At 42.3% G+C, this 23,759-nt stretch overlaps 1 protein-coding gene across 5 annotated transcripts in view; it reads left to right on the top strand.

Annotated features, from left to right (window-relative positions):
• MYO3B (myosin IIIB) overlaps nt 1–23,759 on the top strand; it is a 577,608-nt gene that overhangs the window by 90,190 nt on the left and 463,659 nt on the right. For all 5 annotated transcript variants that reach the window (XM_066280402.1, XM_066280405.1, XM_066280403.1 and 2 more), the window contains one exon: nt 2,981–3,057. In XM_066280402.1, the coding sequence (XP_066136499.1) occupies nt 2,981–3,057 (77 nt within the window). The remainder of the gene's footprint in view (nt 1–2,980; nt 3,058–23,759) is intronic.

The raw sequence follows: 23,759 nt of genomic DNA, 5'->3' as shown, positions 1-23,759 counted from the left end.
GTTTTTCTTTTTAAGTTAACTGAGTGGTCTAATCTTCTAAATGAGTTCAACAACAGTCAGTAGTACTTAAGCATGATTATCACAAATAATGAGAAAACATTTGCAAAAGCACTTTTTAAAGTGTTCTTTATCAATGTCAACATAGTAGGAGAAAAGACTGATGATTTGTAATAGCCTGGTGAGAAAGAATTCAGGGTTCAAATGTATCAGCGAATTATTTGCTCAGAATAAATTACTCAAAAATAAATGAAATTACTTTAGCTGTATTGGTCTATCTATTAAAGAGCAAGCAAAGAAAAATAGCCGGGGTGGGCATTTTAAGTCTTATGCTACTCTTTCCATGGAAAGAATGGTATAATTCCATGAATGTGCTGTGTGTGTAACATCGAGATGTATTTTACACACAATCCTGGGTGCAGTGAAGATGTTGTGAGGAAGAGAACCTAGAACAGGGGTCAGGAACCTATGGCTCGCGAGCCAGATGTGGCTCTTTTGCTGGCTGCATCTGGCTCGCAGACAAATCTTTAATAAAAAAAGAATGTTAAAAATAGAAAACATTCTCAGGTATTACAATCCATTCATTTCCTACCGCTCCTGTTCATGGTTGCTGGTGGCTGGAGCCAATCACAGCTGTCCTCCGAGACAACACCAAATTTTTATTGGATAATGCATAACGTACACCAGTCGTTGTATGGTTCTCACGGAATTACATTTTAAAATATGTGGCATTCGGCCTGACCTGTGGTGGCGCAGTGGATAAAGCGTCGACCTGGAAATGCTGAGGTCACCGGTTTGAAACCCTGGGCTTGCCTGGTCAAGGCACATGTGGGAGTTGATGCTTCTAGCTCCTCCCCACCTTCTCTCTCTCTTTCTCCCTTTCTCTTTCCTCTCTAAAATGAATTAAAAAAATTAAAAAAAAAAAATGTGGCATTCATGGCTCTGTCAGCCATAAAGGTTCCCGACCCCTGACCTAGAAAGATGAGGATGCGATTAATGCTGAATGATCCACTCATCAGCGTTGTGATTTGGCACGACAGTCAAGGCTCCTAATCTTTCCAATAGAAGGTTCCTGAACTTCCAGTTGCTGCAAAAGAAAATTCTAGAAATTAAACACAGAAGAGTGTAGGGTTTTTTTTCTTTTTTCTTTTCTTTCTTTCTTTTTTTAATCAAAATTGTAGTGGAGTACTGGGTAAGATGAAATAGGAAATTATTTATGGCCAATAGAGGTTAACTGAGCCCTCTTTGGCTTTTTAGTAAAGAGAATGCAATAACACTCCATTGTTCCTTGACAAATCTATGCCTGATGTTTTCAAAGGTGTGTCCTTTGCTAATAAGCACACTATCTGGCTTTCTAAATTTTCCTCCTCAGTAGCATTAGTAGCAACCCTTACCGTTCTCTTAAGGGCTGCATTCGATTTCTGCTTGGTATAAAAGAATGCCTAATATTATAGTTGTGTAAAGCCAGTAGCCGCAGCCACCATCACGGCAGCCTGTCCAGTGCAGGTTCAGGTTTGATTTGGACAGATGGTAATGAAACAACGGAGCCGAGAACTGGTAGGCCATTAGTTTTAATCTTGGCTTGCACCCGGTGGGCAAGTAAAAACACACACTGGGCTCCAAAACACACTCATTCAGCGCTCACAAAGCTACTGACTTATCCGAATTTCCTAGAATCAAAGGTTTCTAGCTCACCAGCCTTATTCACCTCTGTTCCCCATTTCCTTCTCTCTGCACAAACTCTGCACAAACTGGCTTCTCCCTCAGCACTCTGCCATCTTGGCTGCTTCTCCTCTTCTCCAGTGTGGGCTCCTCCTAGAACATAATCATTCTTCCCTGGAACACTGTGATCTCTCTTTCTTTTAAAACCTTTTAGCGCGAAAGCCCTCCCCCAACACACATTAATATAATCCCGCCCATCCCAAGAAGGGCAACTAATATCCCCTGGGAGATGGGCTTCCACATGGGCAGCGCCATCTTTAACAAAGTGAGCATAATGTATTTTATCTGCCCAACAAGTTGTAAAATACTTTAAAATTTATAAATCATTTTCACATCTATTTTCTTATTGGGTCTTTAAGAACTCTTTGTGTTAGGTTTGCTGATGAGAAAACTGAGGCTTAGAGTGAAGTGGTCTTTGAGAGGTCATACAATTATGAAAAGGCATGACACAGATGAAAATCAAGGCTTCTGACTCCTAACCCAGTGTACACTTACTTCTACTTCATTCCCTTGTGGTACAAAGGAGAGACCTGGATCAAGGCTAAGACAGATAAAGTATATTGTAATTATAATAAAATTCAACTCCTCAACACTGAGCCCTACATAATAATAATATTAGTCAACTTCTTTTTCCATTTGACAAACATAGTTTGACACTGGAAATATTTTATGTCAACACTGATGCTCTGTTACAGATAATACATTTTCTTTCTCTGTAAAATGAAACACTATTTTAAGAAAAAAATTACGTGAAATATATTGGAAATATGATTGGAATATATTTTGGGTTAATCTTGGTTTTGATGTTTTCTTTTGATTCCAATTTTGCAGAAATCTTTATTAGGGAAAATATATTCTAGTGATTTAGATGGAGTGATAAATGCTCCACACAGCGGTCAGCAAATGACAGCCTGTCAGCCGAATCTGTCCTGCCTCCTATTTTTGTGTGGCTTTTAAGATAAGAACGGTTTTTACATTTTTAAATGGTTAAGGAAAAATAAAAAGAAGAATACTTTATAACATGTGAAACATATGCATCTGTAAATAAGTTTTTACAGAACACAACCACACTTACGTCTTTTTTTGCTGTCTTTGGCTGCTTTTGCACTCTAATGGCAAAGTAGAGAAGTTGTGACAGAGAACATCTGGCTCACAGAGCCTAAAATATTTATTATCTGATCTTTTGCGGAAAATGTATGCCAGCCCCTGGTCTAGCGCCATCCTCTGCTCGCTGCTCAATTACAACACCCTTTCCTTCCAGGTGTATCAGCTCAACTCACCAGTACGCGTCTCCGGAGAAACACATCTGTTGGCACTCCATTCTGGATGGCCCCTGAGGTAAGTACAAGGCACCAATTTCTTTGTGTTTGTTGAGGGCCTTGATACTGTGACTTTTTATGGAAAATTCATATGCTTTACAAAATTTTCGGGAAGAAGAAAATCGTTTATCCTCATTGAACTCTAAGAGTTCTGGTTTGGTGAGTAATAATGATAACATTTAATCTTGGAAAATCAGGATGAAGTCACAGCTAGCCCACAGGATACCTTCATGCAATTAGAAAAAGCCGCTTCCTCCAGAAATGCAGCCCTCTCCAAGGATCATGACTTGGACTCATATAGCTATGATGTAAATTAGATAAGTCACCTTCCTTGGATAGATGCAGCCCCAGGGACATATGGCTTGTTGAAAAGACAGATTTCAGTTCCAACTGGTCTACCAAACTATAGGCAGTGGTCCTGGTTGGTTTTGGCTGTTGTTGCAGATAACAGGTATAGCAGCTAGTCTTATGTACTTTTTTGTTTCCTAATTAAACCTGAGATTTGGTCCTAATTTAGTTTTGGCATCATCACGGAAGTCTCTGTGAGATGACACATGTAGAAGTTTGGAGAATCTTCCAGCTGGACAAGGCATACCCTGAAACAGAGGTACAGTTCAGCTTACCAAGTCAGCATTTAATTCCACAGTTTGCTGGCCTGTGCCTCAGAGCAGCTTCCTGGGATTAAGCAAATGGGTTCCATTAGTAAAAGGACTCAGCAGTCATCTCTGTAGAGGTCTTTCCATCTCCGTTCTCTCCCCACGTTGTTCTTCTATGTGTCTGCCAACATGATCTCCTACATGCTAACTGGTTCACACCAACCTGCTTGAGTTTCTTCAGTCGCTCTTTCTCATCTATGGCCCTCCCTGTCATGCTTGGGCACTGGACAGACCCATTTTAGAGAAAAAGAAAAACGCTGCAGATTCCAGTGTTCATTTAAATCTTAAATGTGTCTTAAATAGGTTTTAAAAAACATAAAACTAGAAATAAACTCCTAATCGCTTAATAGAACTATAAAACAAAAAGACAAAATAATGTATTTTGAAAAAACTACAAAACCAGTAACATTCAAGTAAGCACCTTTAACTTACTGAGACAAATGACATTGTTTTGTGAAACTCGGTTGTCCTTGGCTTGTGAATATGTTTCAGAGTATGACAGCACAGACTATTTTAAGCTACTCTGTCATACTGCCATGTAGCATGTGGGGACCCAGTTTCCACACCACTTTGTTCAAGCCAGAGGGGTCTCTTTGTTCAAATATCTTCTCCATGGCCTCTAACTGGTATATTTCTGTCTTGGTGCCAGCTTAATAATAAACATAAATATGGTCACTGAACTTGTGTGACAAATGGTCATCCAGATGATCTGGAATGTATTTTACCACTATTCCTCCTATTTTGTTATTATTAATAAAATTATCAATGAAACAAATACAAAACAAAAACTTTCATAGAGATCTCGTGAATGCCACTTCCATTTCAACCCTCATCTATTATTTTTCTCCAATTTACTTGTGCTTTGTGTCCCAATGGTAGTGAACAGCAAGTAATGCTCCAAATTCATCCTGACGTATTATTCCCTTACCACCTTGCATGTATTGGTGCATTGTCTGGAGGAAGAGAAAAACATGCAACATAGAGACTACGCATTTAACAGATGACTCTGAGCAAAATGACTTAATAGGTAATTAAGTTTCTCATCTAAGTGTATAGGTAAGTGGTTCCAGACTTCACTGATTAAAAACCCAGGTTCTTAATGTCCTGAGAACCCTGGAACATTCCTCCTCAGTCTTCAAGTTTCAGCTCAAATGCATCTTCCCCCAGTAAACTGTCCCTAATCCCTGGCTGTCACTGAGGCTCCTATTCCTAAGTGGTGGCTGTGGTCTTTACAGTCTCCATTAGCACACCAGGACCATTCTGTTGCAATTGTTGGCAGGCAGGTCTCCCAGTTGGCCTCTAAGCTCTGGCAGGGACTCGGGACGCCCAGCTCTCGGTACAGTGTTTGATACCAAGTAGGTAGGTGCTCAGTAAACATCTGCTGGATGAATGAATCCATTGGTAAAAAAGCCAAAGGCGGCCCTGGCAGGCTGGCTTAGTGGATAGAGCCTCTGGCCAGCGTGCAGACATCCTGGGTTTGATCCCCAGTCAGGGCACACATGAGAAGTGACCATCTGCTTCTCTTCTCCTCCCTCTAGCCCTTCTCTCTCTCTTACCCTCTTGCCAGTGGCTCAATTAGTTCAAGCAAGGCCCCTAGGTGCTGAGTATAGCTTGGTTGGTCTGATCATTAGTCTTAGGAGCTAAAAATAGCTTGGTTGATTTAAGCATCAGCCCCAGATGGGGAATGCCGGGTGGGTTTTGGTAAGGGGTGCATGTGGGAGTCTGTCTCACTATCTCCCCTCCTCTCACTTAAAAAAAAAAGCCAAGGGAGGGAATGAATCTGGAGGGTAGTTTGAGGGGGGGCTTTACAACAATGGGTATTAGCAAACTTCTCTGTAGGTTTTAATTGTTATTAAAGGGAAGCATAACTGAGGCCATTCAACCCAAATTTGGGGTGGCCTAACAAGGAAGATGGTGTTCTTCTTCTAGTCCATGGGAAGCTGGTGCTCTCAGAATCACAATGGGATACAGAGGGGACTTTGAACAAATGTGCTTTGCTAGGCTCCTCCCTGACTACCTGGTTCATATTACACTATAGTTATCTATGATGATATATCCTATTTCAGAAGAGGTCATCTATCTAAATGCCTTTTTGACAGGTAAGGGGGAGGTCAAAGTTTCTTTCTCAGTCTTTGGATTTTTAAAAGCCAACATAAAATCAATATCCCAAAAGGCATATTCTGAGGTGGCAAATTGCTTTTATATGATAGCCTGCATAGTATATTGATCTTAATATGCTTTCACTTCTGCTTGTGTGAAAAAGTGGTATTTAGATGAACTAAGATTAACTATGACAACAATGCATGCAATGCCACCGCCTGTGGAACAAAACCATCACAGGCGACCAGTGCTTTTATTTTGAAAATGCAGCTGAAAGATCCTTGATCCTATTTTATTTTTGAGATATTGACCCAAATTATTCTTTTTTCCATTTTTATTTCACCAGCCTGAGTAACTGCAATATTTTATTCAAATGGGCTCTACTACAAACCAGGTAGCTAATGGGATGTGACCGTACCACAATCAAATGTTGATGAGCAGTCCAAATGCACAGTTCAGTGGGGCAGCGCGAAGTGGCAGCTGGCGGAGACTCTCATGTTGTTAACATTCTTCACTTATTTGCTCTCACTGCCTCATTTGGACACGTTTAAAGTTGAAAAAATATTAGATGAAAGTGGTATCAACTCAGCAGTGTAGGAGAAGAAAAATTCTGGGGGTTGCCTAGTACTTTGAAACAATGCTACGGGGGAATATTGCCTAGCACAGTAAAAGGGTTAATGTAAAAATCAAGGTCAGTACAATTTTTTTACAAAATGGGTATGTCAGTGGCATACTGTGACCCAGGGAAGATTATTTTAAGAGGAAGAGAAAAACATGCGACATAGAAACTATGCATTTAACAGATGACTCTGAGCAAAATGACTTAATAGGTAATTAAGTTTCTCATCTAAGTGTATAGGTAAGGGGTTCCAGACTTTACTGATTAAAAACCCAGGTTCTTAGGCCCTGGCCGGTTGGCTCAGCGGTAGAGCGTTGGCCTGGAGTGCGGGGGACCCGGGTTCGATTCCCGGCCAGGGCACACAGGAGAGGCGCCCATTTGCTTCTCCACCCCCCTTCCTTCCTCTCTGTCTCTCTCTTCCCCTCCCGCAGCCGAGGCTCCATTGGAGCAGGGATGGCCTGGGCGCTGGGGATGGCTCCTTGGCCTCTGCCCCAGGCGCTGGAGTGGCTCTGGTCTTGGCAGAGCGACGCCCCGGAGGGGCAGAGCATCGCCCCCTGGTGGGCAGAGCATTGCCCCTGGTGGGCGTGCCGGGTGGATCCCTGTCAAGCGCATGCGGGAATCTGTCTGACTGTCTCTCCCCGTTTCCAGCTTCAGAGAAATACAAAGAAGGGAAAACAAAAAACAAACAAAAAACCCCCCCAGGTTCTTAATTTCCCTGGCTGTAACCCCTGGAAGCTTCATGTTAGGGACTGACGTGGGGGCTGTTATGACCATGTTGCCTGTGACATCTGAGGGGCAGTAGCTGCTCCAGCATTCTGATATCCACAGGGGGAAGTGCCATTGGTACAATCAAACAGACGCCCCTTTTACTTCCATGGGGCTGCTCTTGTGGCCAGCAAAGAAGTCAAAGCAGCTCTTCCTCCTGTCCGGAGGTCAAAGCCTTGTCCAATCTGTACTGGTTTCCTAGGACTGCTATAGCAAAGTAGAACGGACTAGGTGGCTTGGAACAGCTGAAATGTATGATCTCAGTTCTGGAGGCTGGGAGCCTGGCATCACGATGTCAGCAGGGCGTGTTTCTTCTAAACTTTCTAGGATCCTTCCTCGCCTCGCTCCGGGTCCTGGTAGTGTTTGCAGAGTTGGTGGCTTCTGGCTTGCAGCAGCAGATCACCAGTATCTGCTTTGGTGGTTACATGCATTCTCCCTGTGGGTCTCTGTCTTTCCATGGCTGTCTTCTTATAAGGACACCTGTCATTTTGATTTTTCATTGAATTTATTGGTCTGACATTGGTAAATAAAATTATATAGGTTTCAGGGGCACAGCTCTGTAATACATTATCTGTACATTGCGTTGTGTGTTCACTTCCCCAAGTCAAGTTCTTCTTCCATCACCATCTATCCCTCTTCTTCCCCCTTTTCCTCCCACAATCCCCACACTGTTGTCTGCGTCTAACTTTCCTCCCATCCAAGTACTAACCAGGCCCGACCCTGCTTAGCTTCCGAGATCAGACGAGATCGGGCGCGTTCAGGGTGGTATGGCCGTAGACTAACTTTTCTTATGTATGTTTGTTTGCTTTTTTTTTTGTTCTGGTGGGCCATCATCTTTAATCCTAGTTTGCACTGGTGGGCAAGTAAAACACACACTGGGCTCCAAAACCCACTCATTCAGTGCTCACAAAGCCACTGACTTTTCCGAGTTTCCTAGAATCAAAGCTGTCTAGTTCACCAGACTTATTCATCTCTGTTCCCCATCTCCTTCCTTCTCCCTGCACAAACTCTGCACAAACTGGGTTTGTTTGCTTAATCCCTTCACCTAGGACACCTATCATTTTAGATTGGAGGCCCATCCAACTCCAATGTAATCTCAACAAATTACATCTTCAATGACCCGATTTTCAAGTAAGTTCACATTCTGAAGTTCTAGGCATTAGCACCTTAATATATCTTTTTTTTTTTGAGGACACAATTCAACCCATAACAATTCTCTGAATACTTAACAAACCTCCTCTATAGTAAATAATTCAAATTCTAAGACAATTAGCCAGTCATTTGGAACCTTCAGGTCTGCATGTTACAGGTCCTGATTTAGAGCCCTCAGCACCTTCACCTTCAGAATTTTTTCTGTCCTACTTGCATTCTGGCATTTTTTGGTTATCTCCTAAGATGTTTGACCCAGGTAACTTCCCTCAGCCTTCTGCTTACAAAGAGACTCTGGTCTCCCTGCTTGTGACTTTAGTCTGTATCATAGACACACACACACACACACACACACACACACACATACACATTTGTGCATGTGTGTGTACAGTCTTCCCATTAACCATGTTTATTCTCTTTTCTCTTCCATTGTCCCCTGACATCCAATTTCTTATAATAAGTAATATGAAGAATAGTATCTGACATTTGCATAGAACTTTTTATATTATTTTTTAAGTGTTCACACCTACTTGTGAGGATGCTAGCTGGCATAATTACATTAATTTAAACTGATTTTATACATGTGGAATCCAAGGCTCTGCCAGGCTAAGTGCCCAGAGCAGAGACACTGAGTGGGTATGTGGGTAACAGTGACAGAAATCTATAGGTTGTCAGCTCTCCTGGGTGGGTCTGTCCCTGGGGACCTCTTCTCACATTCCTCAGATGGGCTTCTGCAGATTAATCAACTGTTTTCCTCTGTTGAACATAATGTCCTTAGATGCAGTGGGGCTTCTTAATTTCTGTGGAACTTTTCCCAAACGGAATTTTAAGTGGAAGAATTTTAATAATAAAACTTTACCAATTAGAAAAATTAAAAAAAAATAAATAAAGTGACTCACTAAACTAAGGGATTTTCAGAACAACCTATGCTCACCATCAATATTGGTATTGCTCAGCTAGAGTTTGCATCAAACACATGCCATATAATACCCTAGTCTATAGCAAAAAAAAGATATGAGCCTAATTTATGTTTATTCTTGTTGATGGCGGGTGGGGGGTTGGGGTAGTTGATCCTTTCCCACCTTCACATGTAGCATACATATTAAACTGAATATTTGTAAACAACTAAAACCCAAGACAAAGAACCAAAGTTGTCATTATTGTATTTATTGAGGACATTTGTAGACTATGTTAAAATAATGCCTTAAAGTTAGCTGTATGCACTGGTGTGACCATGCTGGTTGTTAAAATATTGAAATACAGTGTGTCCGTAAAGTCATGGTGCACTTTTGACAGGTCACAGGAAAGCAACAAAAGATGATAGAAATGTGAAATCTGCACCAAATAAAAGGAAAACACTCCCAGTTTCACATCTATTCAGTGCAGTTCGATGTGGGCTCACACACAGATTTTTTAGGGCTCCTTAGGTAGCTATCCTGTATAGCCTCTACAGACTCATCACTGACTGATGGCCTACCAGAACGGGGTTTCTCCACCAAACTGCCGGTTTCCTTCAACTGCTTATCCCACCAAGTAATGTTATTCCTATGTGGTGGTGCTTTGTTATAAACGCACCGATATTCATGTTGCACTTTGGTCATAGATTCAAATTTAGCGAGCCACAGAACACACTGAACTTTCCTCTGTACCGTCCACATCTCAACTGGCATGGTCGTGGGCTGCTCCGCGGTATACACGGTGTTACATCATCATCTGCGCATGTGCACATGCTGCCATATCATCCTACAGAAACTGGGAGATTTTTCCTTTTACTTGGTGCAGATTTCACATTTCTATTGTCTTTTGTTGCTTTCCTGTGACCGGTCAAAAGTGCACCATGACTTTACGGACACACTGTACTTCCATTCTGGATGGTAAATGGCTGCTGTCCAGATGTGTTCCTCACCACCAGAAGTGCGTGTTCCTCAGCCACCAGAGGGGCATGTCTCTTCCCGGGGACACCCCAGACCTTTAAATGGTCCAGTAACTATGGGGTGATGTTTGGCAATCAGGGGAACTCAAGGACCAGCTCCTGTGCTGTGAGCCAGGTGATTGTCATATACTTAAATATTGTGCCTGCTAAGCATGTGTACAGTGGAAGGGAAACTTTCACTTGCGTAGGACCCACTAAAGCACCAGGAACTGGGAAAGGTACTTTTTAAGTACATTATTTTATTCTCACAACAGCTCTCTATAGTAGATTTATTTTTTTCCATTTTATCACTGAGGAAGGATTAGGAATATCGTGCCTAAATTCACAAACCTAGTAAGTACTGGAGCTGTTTTGCTCTTCGGAGAGCATGAGAATGCAAGTCCCATTTACAGATGACACTGAGACAGGGAGAGGGTCTCTCTGTGCTGGTTCAGAGCAGACTCGGCCCCAGAACTCAGTCCCTAGGCCGCTGGCCTTGGGTTCTTTTGCTTTTAGGTGTTCACAGAGGGTGGTCAGTGTGGAAGTGTGTGCTGAGACAGCTCATAAAGACATGTGGAGCTGTGGTGCAGAGTATTCTGAAAGTGGAGTGTGAGACACATCCTTTTAAAAGACATACATGAAGGGATCTATCACCTGTAATCTCTAGGTTGACTACACTTTGCAATTTCACCAGTGAGAGAGGCAGCCCATATATAAAGGATCGAGTTTACTTGGTACCTTCTAAAACAGCCAAAGGTCTGTTTCTGCATTAGAAAGCAGGCTTGTGGGTAAAATAAACATTTGCTATTTTTTTAAATTTATTTTTTCATTTTTACTTCCATCTGCTCTTTGTTGAAAACAAGAGCTAATCAGATGAGCAGAGAAACAGATGTGCTGTGACGGCTTCAGAAATGGGCCTCTCTCTGCCTGGAAAACGGTTCTTGACAGGGGACGGTTGCCATAACAACCAGCTTACACCAATGCTGGCTTTTTGCAACCACTCTTGCCTTCCTTGATTACGGCATTCCTCGCTAAGTGATACAATAATGCTATTTCTTTGGCACTGCCAGGACCATAGATGACAGATGAGATATTTTGTGTCAAAGGGCTGAGAGAGCAATAAAGACTGCAGAGCTGAAATCTAATTGTCATCATCACCATTTTGTTCCCTAAGCTTGGTTCTCAAATAAGAGTTAGCATTTACTGAGGGCTTACTATGTGCCAACCACTAAGTGCTTTATGTGAATTAATTCATTTATAATCTACACAAAACTCCATAAAGTCGATGCTAATTACAGTCCAATGTTTTAGGTAAAGGAAATAGGTCCCAGAAAGCACTGTTCTTGTCCTTGGACAAATCCTTAGGTGATGCTACCAGGATTTGAACCCAGGTATTTAGCTGTGAAATCCTCCCTCTTATGTAGCCTCCCACTATACCGGAGCAGGCTATTTCATTGTGACCACTAGTGTACCAGATGAGATGTAAATTGTTTCTTTCCCCCAATTTAAAAATTATTTTTAATAAGAATTACCCTTCCCAATATGTTGAAGAAAATGTAATATTTCAACATGACACTAGAAGTCACTATAATTAATGCCCCCAAAAAGGATCTGAAAAAAATAAAGTAGCAAACTTCTTTAGAATAGAACTAAGGAGATTTGGAATTTAGTTTTAGCTCCGCCACTTATTTTTCAAAAGTTATTGTGGTTAATTTATTTTAATGGGGCTTCAGTTTTGGTAGAAAAGTTAAGAGCATAAATTTTGGAGTCAGACCTGGGAGCAAACTGTAGATAACTGCGTTCTCACCTCCCTAGGGCCTCAGCCAAGTTAGTGAGTATCTCTGAGTAGTAATGCAGGGAGAAGTTAAAAGGGGTAAAATGAGAATGAGAAGGAAAAAAGGCCTCAAAAGACAAAGTGAAATGAGGCTGTGAAAGAAGTGTTCGCCACAGTACCATAGCTTTCAAAAACGGTGGCAGGAATTGTCTGATATCCACCCCTCCCTGACCTCTTCTCATCTGTAAAAAGAGATTGGCTTTGGTAGTGCCTGACTCCAGGTCCCTGCTGTTTCTTAGAGAATATTTCCAGTGTGTGTGTGGGAGCTTTCAGTGAGGGAGAAGTGATGACCCTGGTGAGACCTTTAGTGTCTGTGTCCTCCTTCCCTCCCTCCCTGCCTCCCTGCCTCCCTTCCTTCCTCCCTTCCTCCCTTCCAACTTCCTTCCTTCCTTCCTTCCTTCCTTCCTTCCTTCCTTCCTTCCTTCCTTCCTTCCTTCCTTCCTTCCTTCCTTCCTTCCTTCCTCCCCCCCTCTCTCCCTTCCCTTCCCCCCCCCACTTCCTTCCTCCCTCCCTTCCTTTCTTCCTTTCTTTTTACCTGACTGTTTTAAAAGTCTGGGGAGTCTTGGGACCCCATCTGTTATTTGATTGCTCAGAAGATTCAAGTAAGGGGTTTGGCCAAGAGGCCTGTGTGTCTTCCCCCAAGATATTCATCTTGAAGATTCTGCAGCCATTCATGCTCCCTGGTTCCCTCCAGTCTCCTGGGTTAATCTCTGAGAAACAGGGATTCCCTCTCGTCTCACCCTGGGGCCGACTCTGCCTGGATTCCCACCAGGCTTCTGCCTTCGAGGGCGCTGAAACGCAGCCCAGGAGTGGAGGGTCTGGATGGGTGAAGGGCCCAGGGTGAAGGTGGGCTGACGGGGAGCAGCCCCGGTTTTTAACCTCTGCTTCAGGGATAGCTCCTTTTGGCTGAAACTCTGTGGGGAAGTTGAGTCATATGTCATGTGTCAGTGTGGAGGTGGGAGGCTGGCCCTGGAGGTGGTGGTGACATGTCATCAACCGCCTCCCGGCGAGGCTAAATATAGGAACCATCTCAGGACGGAAGCTTCCAGACGTGCAGAAGCACGTGAGGCCCAGAGCAGAGGCCGTATCTCCCCCAGCCCTGCTCAGTACTAAGGGAGAAGTGTCAAAGGAATGGCCTCTGTGAGCATCTAGAACTTCCCAGATTGTCCTCCCACCCATCTCAGGAATGGTCAGAAAGGTCAGGGCACCTGCTCTTTCCCTTCTTCCTCCATCAAAGAGGAGGAACTGCAGCTGTTCCCGCAGGGGCAGAGTGCTTGCGGAAGGGCTGTCAGAGCCAGCCTCTGTCCTTCCTCAGCTCCAGGTCCCACAGTACCCGCTGGCTGCCCCCTGTCCGCGCCCCTGCCGCCCTGCCTGGGCACCGGGGCTTGGCCGCAGGAGGGCTTCTAGGCTAGGCCGAGCTCTGCCCTCGGTCCCCTGGGCGGTGGTCCCTGAGCCATCGGCAGAAAGCAAAGGGAAATGTGCAGTCAGCATTGGGAACTGGAGCCCAGCGCAGCCTCAGAGGGGAGAAACAGGAGCTGGTGGGGGTGGGCGGACTTCTGTTCAAGGTGCTCGATTATGTCCCAGGTTTCCTCATGCCTTTAGTTTTACCAAATTAAAGAAAATTACTCACCAGTAGGAATGTGTGACATCCCCAAGGGCATATCCTGGTCTGTATGGTGACATTGGCTTGGGAGAGGACAGAACCCTGGTGAAGGGGTAGGATCACGAGGGAACATTCAGGTATGCTGCTTCATCTGCTATTTCCCTTTGTAAAAAACAGTGGAGGGAAAAAATGTTTTTCCTCGTTAGTTTCTTATTGTGGCTCCTGCTTCAGTTCTATAACCTACTAGCTGTGTGACTTAGGACATATTTTTTAACCTTTCTGAATCTGTTTCCTTGCCTGGGGTGGTAATGCCTGACCCCATGAGCTGAGAAGTGTCCTGAACTGTGGAATTCCTACTCATTCTTTTCTTACCTGGACTCTGATGGAGGTGAAGCACTAGTTGGCAAAGAGAGGGGGCAGCAAGGAAGGGAGCGAGAGGGGACAGAGGAAGTGAGAGGTGGCTGGAATCTGTCTGTTAAATGAAGGGGTTCACATACTCAGAATATGGAAGTTGCTAGCTTATGGAACATAAAATCTCTTTGGCAATGGCCCAGCGTTCTCTGTGTTATAAAAATTCTTAGGATTGATGCAGCTACTATGGAAAATGATATGGAGGTTCCTTAAAATATTAAACATAGAACTTATAACCTAGTAATTCTACTTCTGGGTATTTATCCAAAGAATTTCAAAACACTAATTCAAAAGGAAGGCCCTGGCTGGTTGGCTCGGTGGTAGAGCATCGGCCTGGCATGCGGGAGTCCCGGGTTCGATTCCCGGCCAGGGCACAAAGGAGAAGCGCCCATCTGCTTCTCCACCCCTCCCCCTCTCCTTCCTCTCTGTCTCTCTCTTCCCCTCCTGCAGCCAAGGCTCCATTGGAGCAAAGATGGCCCGGGCGTTGAGGATGGCTCTGTGGCCTCTACCTCAGGTGCTAGAATGGCTCTGATTGCAATAGAGCAATGCCCTGGATGGGCAGAGCATCCCCCCCTGGTGGGCATGCCGGATGGATCCCGGTTGGGCACATGCGGGAGTCTGTCTGACTGCCTCCCCGTTTCTGGCTTCAGAAAAAGAAAAAAAAAAAAGGATATGCACGCTGATGTTTATTTCAGCATTATTAACAATAGCCAAGATATGCAAGAAACCAAAGTGCCCATTAATAAAATAAATGAATAAAGAAGAAGTAGTACATATATACAATGGAATATTACTCAGCCATAAAATAGAATGGAATCTTACCATTTGTGACAGCATGAATGGACCTAGAGGGTATTGTGCTAAGTGAAATAAGTCAGACAGAGAAAGACAGATACCATATGATTTCACTGACATGTGGAATTAAAAATAAATAAATAAATAAATAAACAAAATAGAAACAAGCTCATAGGATACGAGAACAAACTGATGGTTGCCAGGGGAGGGGGCTTGAGGGCTGGGCAAAAAAGGTGATGAGATAAAGAAATACAGATTGGCAGTTACAAAATACAGACATGTAAAGTACAGCATGAGAAGTCAATAATATTGTAGTAACTATGTTTGATGCCAAGTAGGTACTAGACATATAGGTGGAATCACTTTGTAAATTATATAAATGTCTAACCACTACTCTGTACACCTGAAACTAATAAAATATTAAATGTCAAGGGGAGGGGTACAGAGAGAACTGGATGGAGGGTGGCGGAGGACGATCACTTTTCGGGTGATGGGTATGCAACAGAACTAAATGACAAGATAACCTGGAAATGTTTTCTTTGGATGTATGTACCCTGATTTATTGATGTCACCCCATTAAAATAAAAATTTATTTATAAAAAAATAAAATAAAATAAAAATAAAAACAAAATGAAAAAGAAATCCCAGGAGATACCTCACTCAGGAATGTAGTGGAGCACCATAGAGCTGGCTCCTGATTTGGCCACAAACCAGCTGTGTGACTCTAAACAAGTCGGCTCACTCCCTGGACCTCAGTTTCCTCCTCTGTGAAATAAGGGGGTGAATGAATGAATCCTAAGGTCCCTTCCAGTATCCATCTCTGGTGTGAGGCAGCTGCTGGAGCAGGGAGAGCGGTGGGATTATCCTGGGTCTGCAAGCACGCAAAGTTGTTTGTGTCATGAAGACAAACACAAACATTTAATCATGCTGCTTTATGTTTCACAGGGGAGTTTTATGGATATGGGTCCTGAGTTTGAGAACAAAGATAACTATATAACTAAGTAGAAGTGGCATGTTCCCAGGGCTTCGGGGAACTTAAGTGCAAAAATCAGTGTTGTGTGCTAGCCTCTAACCCAGCACCAGTCCCTCTCCGCCCTCCACTAGCCATGCTGGGAAGTTGGTGTTATGGAAGTGTACTCTGTCTTTAATTTGAAGCTTGTTTTCTTTCTCTGAGGGCATAAGCTAATTGTTACAATCCTGAGAAAAGTTTGTAGAACACCTTATTTTAATTAGAGACCTTTCTGAATTTCCTAACGGTATAATTTAAATTATTTCTGGTGATTTCTCAGTATACAACATATGGATTCAATTCTAGCCTTAAGTTGAGTTTTATGAAAGAACCAAGGCAACCCCCCCCTTCATTTCAGTTCTTTTAGGTCACACCCCTTTTGCAAAAAATTCCAAGTTCAAATATATCTTTCCTTGAAGTTAGGTTTTAATCCAAAGGAAGAGACTTCATTTGTTTATTCGGTATCTCAGCTTGTAACACTTTTAAGATGTTTGTATGTGAAGCTGATGAATAATATTCACCACAAGAATATTTATAACTGCAATTTCTAATTCCAGAGAAGTTCTATTTTAGAAATCTTTACCATCAATAACATTTATCAGCCATGCTGCATGAATTGCTTAAACAGAAATTAGGAATCCTATTTTCCTTCCTGCCTTTTAGCCCATCTTATTTGCCAGTCTGTGGACAGCATTTTTGGGCTCAAGGACAGCCAAGAATTAATAGCTTTAGGTCTATTTGCCTATCCTTTTAAAAATGAATTTAGCTTTTGATATTGAATAACAGCATTTTGCTTGTGTACTTGAGTGAAATTTTAATGTTGGCCTTTGGTTATTATTTTGTATCACATGAGCAAGACTTATAAGGTGAGAAATCAGAACATATAAGGTAAACCTAATTGCATTTTCAATAACATTTTAAAACATTAGAGGAAAATGAAAGTCTAAATAATATTGTTTTTTAAATTTGGTAAATTATTTTTTATAAAAGCAAAACATAATTTTTCCTTATGTTAGATAGTGTTATTATAATATTATTTGCTTGAAAGTATTGATTAAAATCATGTTATTGAGAGAGATTTCAGCTCAGCAGTTCTTGGATGTATAATTTGATAAATGGCTTCAGTTTAATATCTTGTTAGAAAAATCTAGGTTTCTGAATGCCGTAGAACATATGTCGACTGTTTTCTTTTTATTCCCTTTACATCCAGTTTAACAAAGATGTTCTTTTCAGATAACAAAGACCTTGAGATGAGGAGAGACTGTTCTCTCAGGCTCTTATAGTCCAAATATTTCTGCAAGAGATAGAGCGTGAATCTCACCCCTGTCTTGGGGTCTTTATCAATAAGCCCTGCTCTTGGTGGAGGCTGTAATGACATTGTAATAATGGGACATTTCCTGGGATCATGGTGGCTTGACAAAGTGGAAGTACTATACCACCAGCCTTATGCTTACAGTAGGAAAGGATATAGTTCAGAAGGGAATTTCTTTAATTCTTCTTGTATGAATCTCATGGGAACCTAATTTTATAATTAAGATGCAACCTTTAACCTGCCAACTTGTTGATGAAAAATTCTAACAGCCAAAAGATAACCTGAAGGAAGGAAACACACCCTGGAAAGTTAAGGCAAACTTCTCAATACTTATTTACATTACCAAGACCAGGCAAGGTGGCAATGACTGACATTTGGGAGGCTCAATCATCCCTTTGGGTAAAACAACTGTTGTCTAGGGGCCTGGAGATGCTTGTGCAAAGATATTGCTAGTAACCCAAGCATTCATAGTTTTAGTCTCCCTAAAATAACTAGCAGGTGGTCTAAGTGTACCAAGGAAAGCCGTAAGTTTGCATTTCAAGGTAGGAACTTGGGCATGCTCCTTTAACCAGCATCCAAACAGTTGCTCTGTTGCTGAAACTCATCTTCCATCACAGAGGTATTATCACAGAGGCCAGCGTCTTTTCAGAGACCTTAAGACTGTCTATGAAATATTGGTATAAAATCCTCTCAAGGCTCCAACCATTCAGTTCACACCCCAGAATTGTCTGGTGTTTGCCCTAGCTAACTTGCAGGGAGAGGTCAGCCTTTTGGTTTGAGACAGGACCCCAGAACCACCTATTTGGATATCATGAAGTCATTGGAGGATATTAGAGCTGGAAGGGATCATAGTGATAACTCACCCCCACCTTGACATTTTATAGATCTGGAAAGTGAGGTCCCTGTAATCAAAGAAGCCTGCTCACAAAGTTTTCAAGGGACTTGCTCAAAGGCATCCAGCTGGGACATCATGGAGGTCAGACTTTCTGATTCTCATCCAAAGGTTTTTCAGCATAGCTTCTCTGATGAGGGCTGCTCATTGATGTGAATAGAGAAGAAAGATAAGGCACAATCCTTGCCCTGGGTTACTTCTGTTTACTTTAAGGGTCACTTTGATGAGATCATTTAAAACATAGAAGAAATTATGAGGTTAATGATAAGAGTAACCCCAAGTAGGTAAAAGTATTCATTAAAACTCAGGAACAGTGTAAACACGTACTGATATGCCAAACATGATTAATGATGACTCTGCAGAAGCATGTAGGGATATATATATTAATATATATATATATATATATGTATATATATATACACACACTACACATCTGTGAGACTCATTGACACTCAGGGGGATAATATTTTAATCTTGGAGCCATTAGGCCATTAGCAAATACTGCTCTAGGACTCAGCCTCTGTTTTGAGTCACTTAATGCTGTGGTTTTAGACTGTTTCAGGTACACTAAACATTTTGTCACAGTCTATATACACATCTTGTGGAACATTCTAGAAGATACAACTTCTTCATATCAACCTCCAACATGCTGTGGACTTTAAAATCAACTTTGGAGCCTGATCTGTGGTGGCGCAGTGGATAAAACCTTGACCTGGAATGTTGAGGTCTCCGGTTTGAAACCCTGGGCTTGCCTCGTCAAGGCACATATGGGAGTTGATGCTTCCTGCTCCTCTCCACCTTCTCTCTCTCTCTCTTTCTCTCATCTCTAAAATGAATAAATAAAAATAATTAAAATCAACTTTGGAATATCTGTATGTTCTAAAATTGACATTTATTAACATATTTCCCCATGTATAAATATAAGACGTCCTGTGTATAAGACACACCTTAATTTGGGGGTCCAAAATTTGAAAAAAAATGTATCATATTATATAAAGTTATTGAACTCAAGTTGTTTTTTTTTTTTTTATAGAGGCAGAGATAGACAGGGACAGACAGACAGGAACGGAGAGAGATGAGAAGCATCAATCATATGTTTCTCGTTGCGCATTGTGACTTCTTAGTTGTTCATTGATTGCTTTCTCACATGTGCCTTGACCATGGGCCTTCAGCAGACCGAGTAACCCCCTGCTGGAGCCAGCGACCTTGGGTCCAAGCTGGTGAGCTCTTTGCTCAAGCCAGATGAGCCCGCGCTCAAGCTGGCGACCTCAGGGACTCGAACCTGGGTCCTTCCGCATCCCAGTCCGACGCTCTATCCACTGTGCCACCACCTGGTCAGGCAACTCAAGTTTTATTCATCATAAAATTCATACAACTCCTCATCACTGTCAAAACTCCCATTCATTAGCTTGTCCTCATCTGTGTCTGATGACGAATCACTGTCTTCATATATTGCCTCGTCCTCAGTTCCATCTATGGCATTTGAAATGCCACAACCACTGTATAAGAAGCACCCAGTTTTTAGACCCCACATTTTTTTTAAAAGGGTGCGTCTTATACATGGGGGAAATGTGGTAGGTTTTCTATTTATAACACTGGATTAAGATTAACATACCAATTTGTTAAAGTCCTGGTATACAAACCTTGTAGCTGCTCTGGTTACTTATATCTGTGTACTAAAACTATGTATTTTGACTAATTGTGTTGGCAACCAGCAATAAGAAGATAAAATCTACAGAGTTCTGAAGTTTAAGACACATTTACTGTAATATATGACTATATAGTCTCTGAAAACATGTCATTATTTTATTGTTACCCTTTAGTACATTTTGCTTCTGATCTTAATGGAATTTTGCTTTTCAGTGCATCTACATGTGGGAAAAAGTGAGGTCCTTAGAGCACAAGTAATCTTTTTCTATACTTGATTAAGGGTAGAGCTCAGATCCAGTTTGAATTTGTTAGCCTATCAAATCGACATCTGACTTTTCTGGTTTTGTAAATAGCACCATTATCCCCCTGGTCACCCAGGATCAAAATATCAGTCTTCCTTAGTGTGTACCTCCCCCTAACTGCTCATATTGAATCCTTCTGCAAGTCCCACATGCCCTCCCTTGAACTCTCTCATACAGCTATTTAATCATCCCCATTCATTCCATTGCCACCAACACCATTTATACTCTTGTGACTGAAGCCAAGACTCAAGGCAAAGGAGAGTATATGCTTGCCGTTGGCATGGCTGCTCCTTGGGATGGTAGAGGTGAGGTGGAGGGGTGTGAAGGGAGAGGTATTTAGGGTCCTGGACCTGTGTCTATGCCATATAAACCTGCCTCTATCCACCCTTTAATCTGACTTACAGAGCCTGGGAAACCTGGTCCTAACCTTTGCCATTCTCTCTCCTTTTCTTGGAGCATCATACTGATTCAAAGAGCTCTTTGAGAGGTCCCCTTCTTGTGGGGGCAAGGGAACCAAAGACCAACCAGCCATCTATACATTTTTAATTCAGCTTTATTCTCTCTGTCCCTGGAGACAGAGAGAATGCTGAGCTGGGAGAATGAGGTCACTTCTTCCCCTAAAGAAATCTTTATAGGCTTTGGTGTTGGATTGGTAGGGAATTCAATTCCAGGATGTGTTGACCTTTAATACATCCCTTTGTGGTGCTGCTTTAAATCCCATCACACATGTTTACTCCTGATAAGGACCAATCCTGAAAGAGGGACTCCCTCTGAGAAGATGGAGTTCAGGTAAAAAAAAATTTTAAAAATCCTAGTTAGTTTGGTCAAATATGAGTGTAGACGCTGATAATTCAGCTGTTCCTGTTACTTACAGTACTTAACACATTATGGTTTACTTGTTTCTCCTTTGCCTGGGTTTGAATTCTACCCCTGACAATGACTAGCAATGGGTTCTAGGTGAGCTATTTAACTGTGCTATTATTTCTCAGTTTCCACACCTACAAAAGGTGCTAATAGCACCTACCTCACAGAATGATTATGAGGAGTAAATTAAGTGTGCATTTGGTTTTCTCTTCTGAGGGCCTAATACTATGCCTGGTTCATGGATATTTAATAACTTTATGTAAATCATTTTACTAGTGAAATTTTCTGGAAGATTGAGCTTAAAGAATTTTTTTGTCATACTACAAAGCTGAGTTTTGGGATGAGAATTTGTTCAAAGGATACTTTTCTTTTAATCAGACTGAGCTGAAGATAGGGTCTGTAAAGAGAAGTTGAAACCAGATAAATGTTTTGAATATTTTATGACAGCACTTGAGAAACCTAAGGATATCTCCATTCCAGATTTGGACAGGTTCTTGAAACTGTCTTCTGTGTCCCAACTAAAATACCTAGAAGTTGATTTGAATTTCTTCCCAGGAATTGTGGACTATAGTACTAGACACTAGACACTCTTCATTGTCTTGCTTGGCCTCAGTGGTCTCCTAATATTCCAAGCATTTGGAGCCTGTAGCCTTTATTGGACATGCCAGTATGCATTGTTGTAGGACATTTAGAGTTGACATGGTTTGCCATTTAATTATTATGGGTTCACTTTAGATTTCAGTTGGTGATAGGTCTTGTTGGGGAAGGATAGAGTCTTATTTCTCTTTCCCTCACAGGAATGTATAAAAATGGTCAACTATTTCCTGACTGATAGATCTAAAATTATGTTTGTCCCACACATCTGTAAATGTCATTTCTGAAAGCAAAGTTATTGAATAGTCTTTTCTGGAAATCTTTAAAAATAGTGTAGTTTCTCACCTTGATTGGGTGATGAAAGTGAGGCTTTTGGGGCAATGAAATGATGTCTGCTTCCGAAATTGGAATGATCTGGACGTTAGATTGAATGTACATTTGAAAACAATGTGTTAAAAATCTGACAGGAGATTCTATGGCGGGACAGTCTATTGAGAGGATGGGGCTGGGATCAGACCACAGATGAGGATACGTGGAGAAACATTCTTCAGTTCAGAAGCCAGAAGGAAGGGTAGAGGGCAATTGATGGGTAGAGGCAGGAAGGGCAGCAAGTCTCAGGCAGGGTAGTAGGCACATTTGCCTGGCTTTGCAAGCCCAATTCCCTGGGTCTGGTAGAGAGCAGGTGTAGTACTTTTCTGTCACTGCTATAACAATATTTGACATTTAGTGGCTTAAAACAGCACATATTTATTCTCTAGGTCAGAATTTTCTTAACTCAGAAGTCCAGCATGAGTCTTACCCAGCTAAAATGAAGTCTCCACTTGGAGGTCTCATAGGCATCTCAAACTCAGTATGTCCCAGATGGAGACCCTGCTTTCAACCCAAACCCGCTTTTCCTACTGTCTTCCCCCTCTCACTGCATACCAGTTCCATTCTGAAATGCCCAGGTCAAAAACTCTGGATCTTCCTCAACTTTTCTTTCTTATAAGCCCTAATCAGCAAATATGATTGGCTCTACTTAAAAAATGATATCCTTAGAATCTGATTATTTCTCACTGCCTCTAGTTTGGACTCCTGCAGTAGCATTTTAAACTGGTTTTGCTGCTGCTTCTCATGTCCCATTTTAATGTATCTTCAGGGCAGCAGGCAGAGAGCTCCCACTAACATGCAAACCAGATCTGTCACTCCTATTCCCTAGTTGGCCCATTTCACTAGAGTCAAAGCCGAAGGCCTTCTGATGTCCTGAGAGGGTAGGGAGGCCTATCACTCTGCACCCCATTCCCCACGCTTGCCTACCAACGCCTCACCAGACACTCGGAGTTTCCTGTGTGTGCATAGCTCTGGGCTATCCTGGGTCATGGAGGCAGATTTCAGGTTAAGCAGGGGCACCCGTCCCTCCACATCCTGTGGCTCACTCTGCCTTCTCGCAGCCCCACTGTCACAGCCACCAGAGTCTGAGTGGAGGGGCTCTTTCTGTTAGACTGGAAAAGTTGATAGAAAGAGACTTCCTTGCGAGGTTCCATTCTCCCAAAGCAATGATTTGCCCAGGGGCACTTTCTGGTTCTGCTGCTCTTCTTGCACGCAGCCAGGCCAATAATGGAAGTGGAAACTGCTGCTGAAACACAAAGCAGTTGTTGGGGTTTGAAGAGGAAGCGGAAGCTCTTAGGAAAAGGGAACAGGAAGGAGTGGATCCTATTTTATATGAACTACATCACATCAGTCTTCCCACATCTTTCTGCTCAGTTGGCCACTCCTGGGGATTTTGTGCAGGAGACAAGCATCTTTGAGAACAAGTGTTGTTTGCTGTTGAATTCAGCAGCTGGTAATTAGGTGAAGGATGCAGACAATGTTTTTCCTTAGAGCAGGGGTCGGGAACCTTTTTGGCTGAGAGAGCCATGGACGCCACATATTTTAAAATGTAATTCTGTGAGAGCCATACAACAACCTGTGTACGTTATGCATTATCCAATAAAAATTTGGTGTTGTCCTGGAGGACAGCTGTGATTGGCTCCAGCCACATGCAACCATGAACATGAGCGGTAGGAAATGAATGGATTGTAATACATGAGAATGTTTTATATTTTTAACGTGTTTTTTTTTTTTTATTAAAGATTTGTCTGCGAGCCAGATGCAGCCATCAAAAGAGCCACATCTGGCTCACAAGCCATAGGTTCCCGACCCCTGCCTTAGAGGATGCCAGGGAGGGTGCGGTGAGGTGTTCACCCTCATGCCTCCTCTTGCACTGTTCTTGGTA

The sequence above is a fragment of the Saccopteryx bilineata genome, chromosome 5 (genome assembly GCF_036850765.1).
Source record: "Saccopteryx bilineata isolate mSacBil1 chromosome 5, mSacBil1_pri_phased_curated, whole genome shotgun sequence".
NCBI lineage: Eukaryota > Metazoa > Chordata > Mammalia > Chiroptera > Emballonuridae > Saccopteryx > Saccopteryx bilineata.
This window is presented reverse-complemented; position numbering and strand designations above follow the sequence as displayed.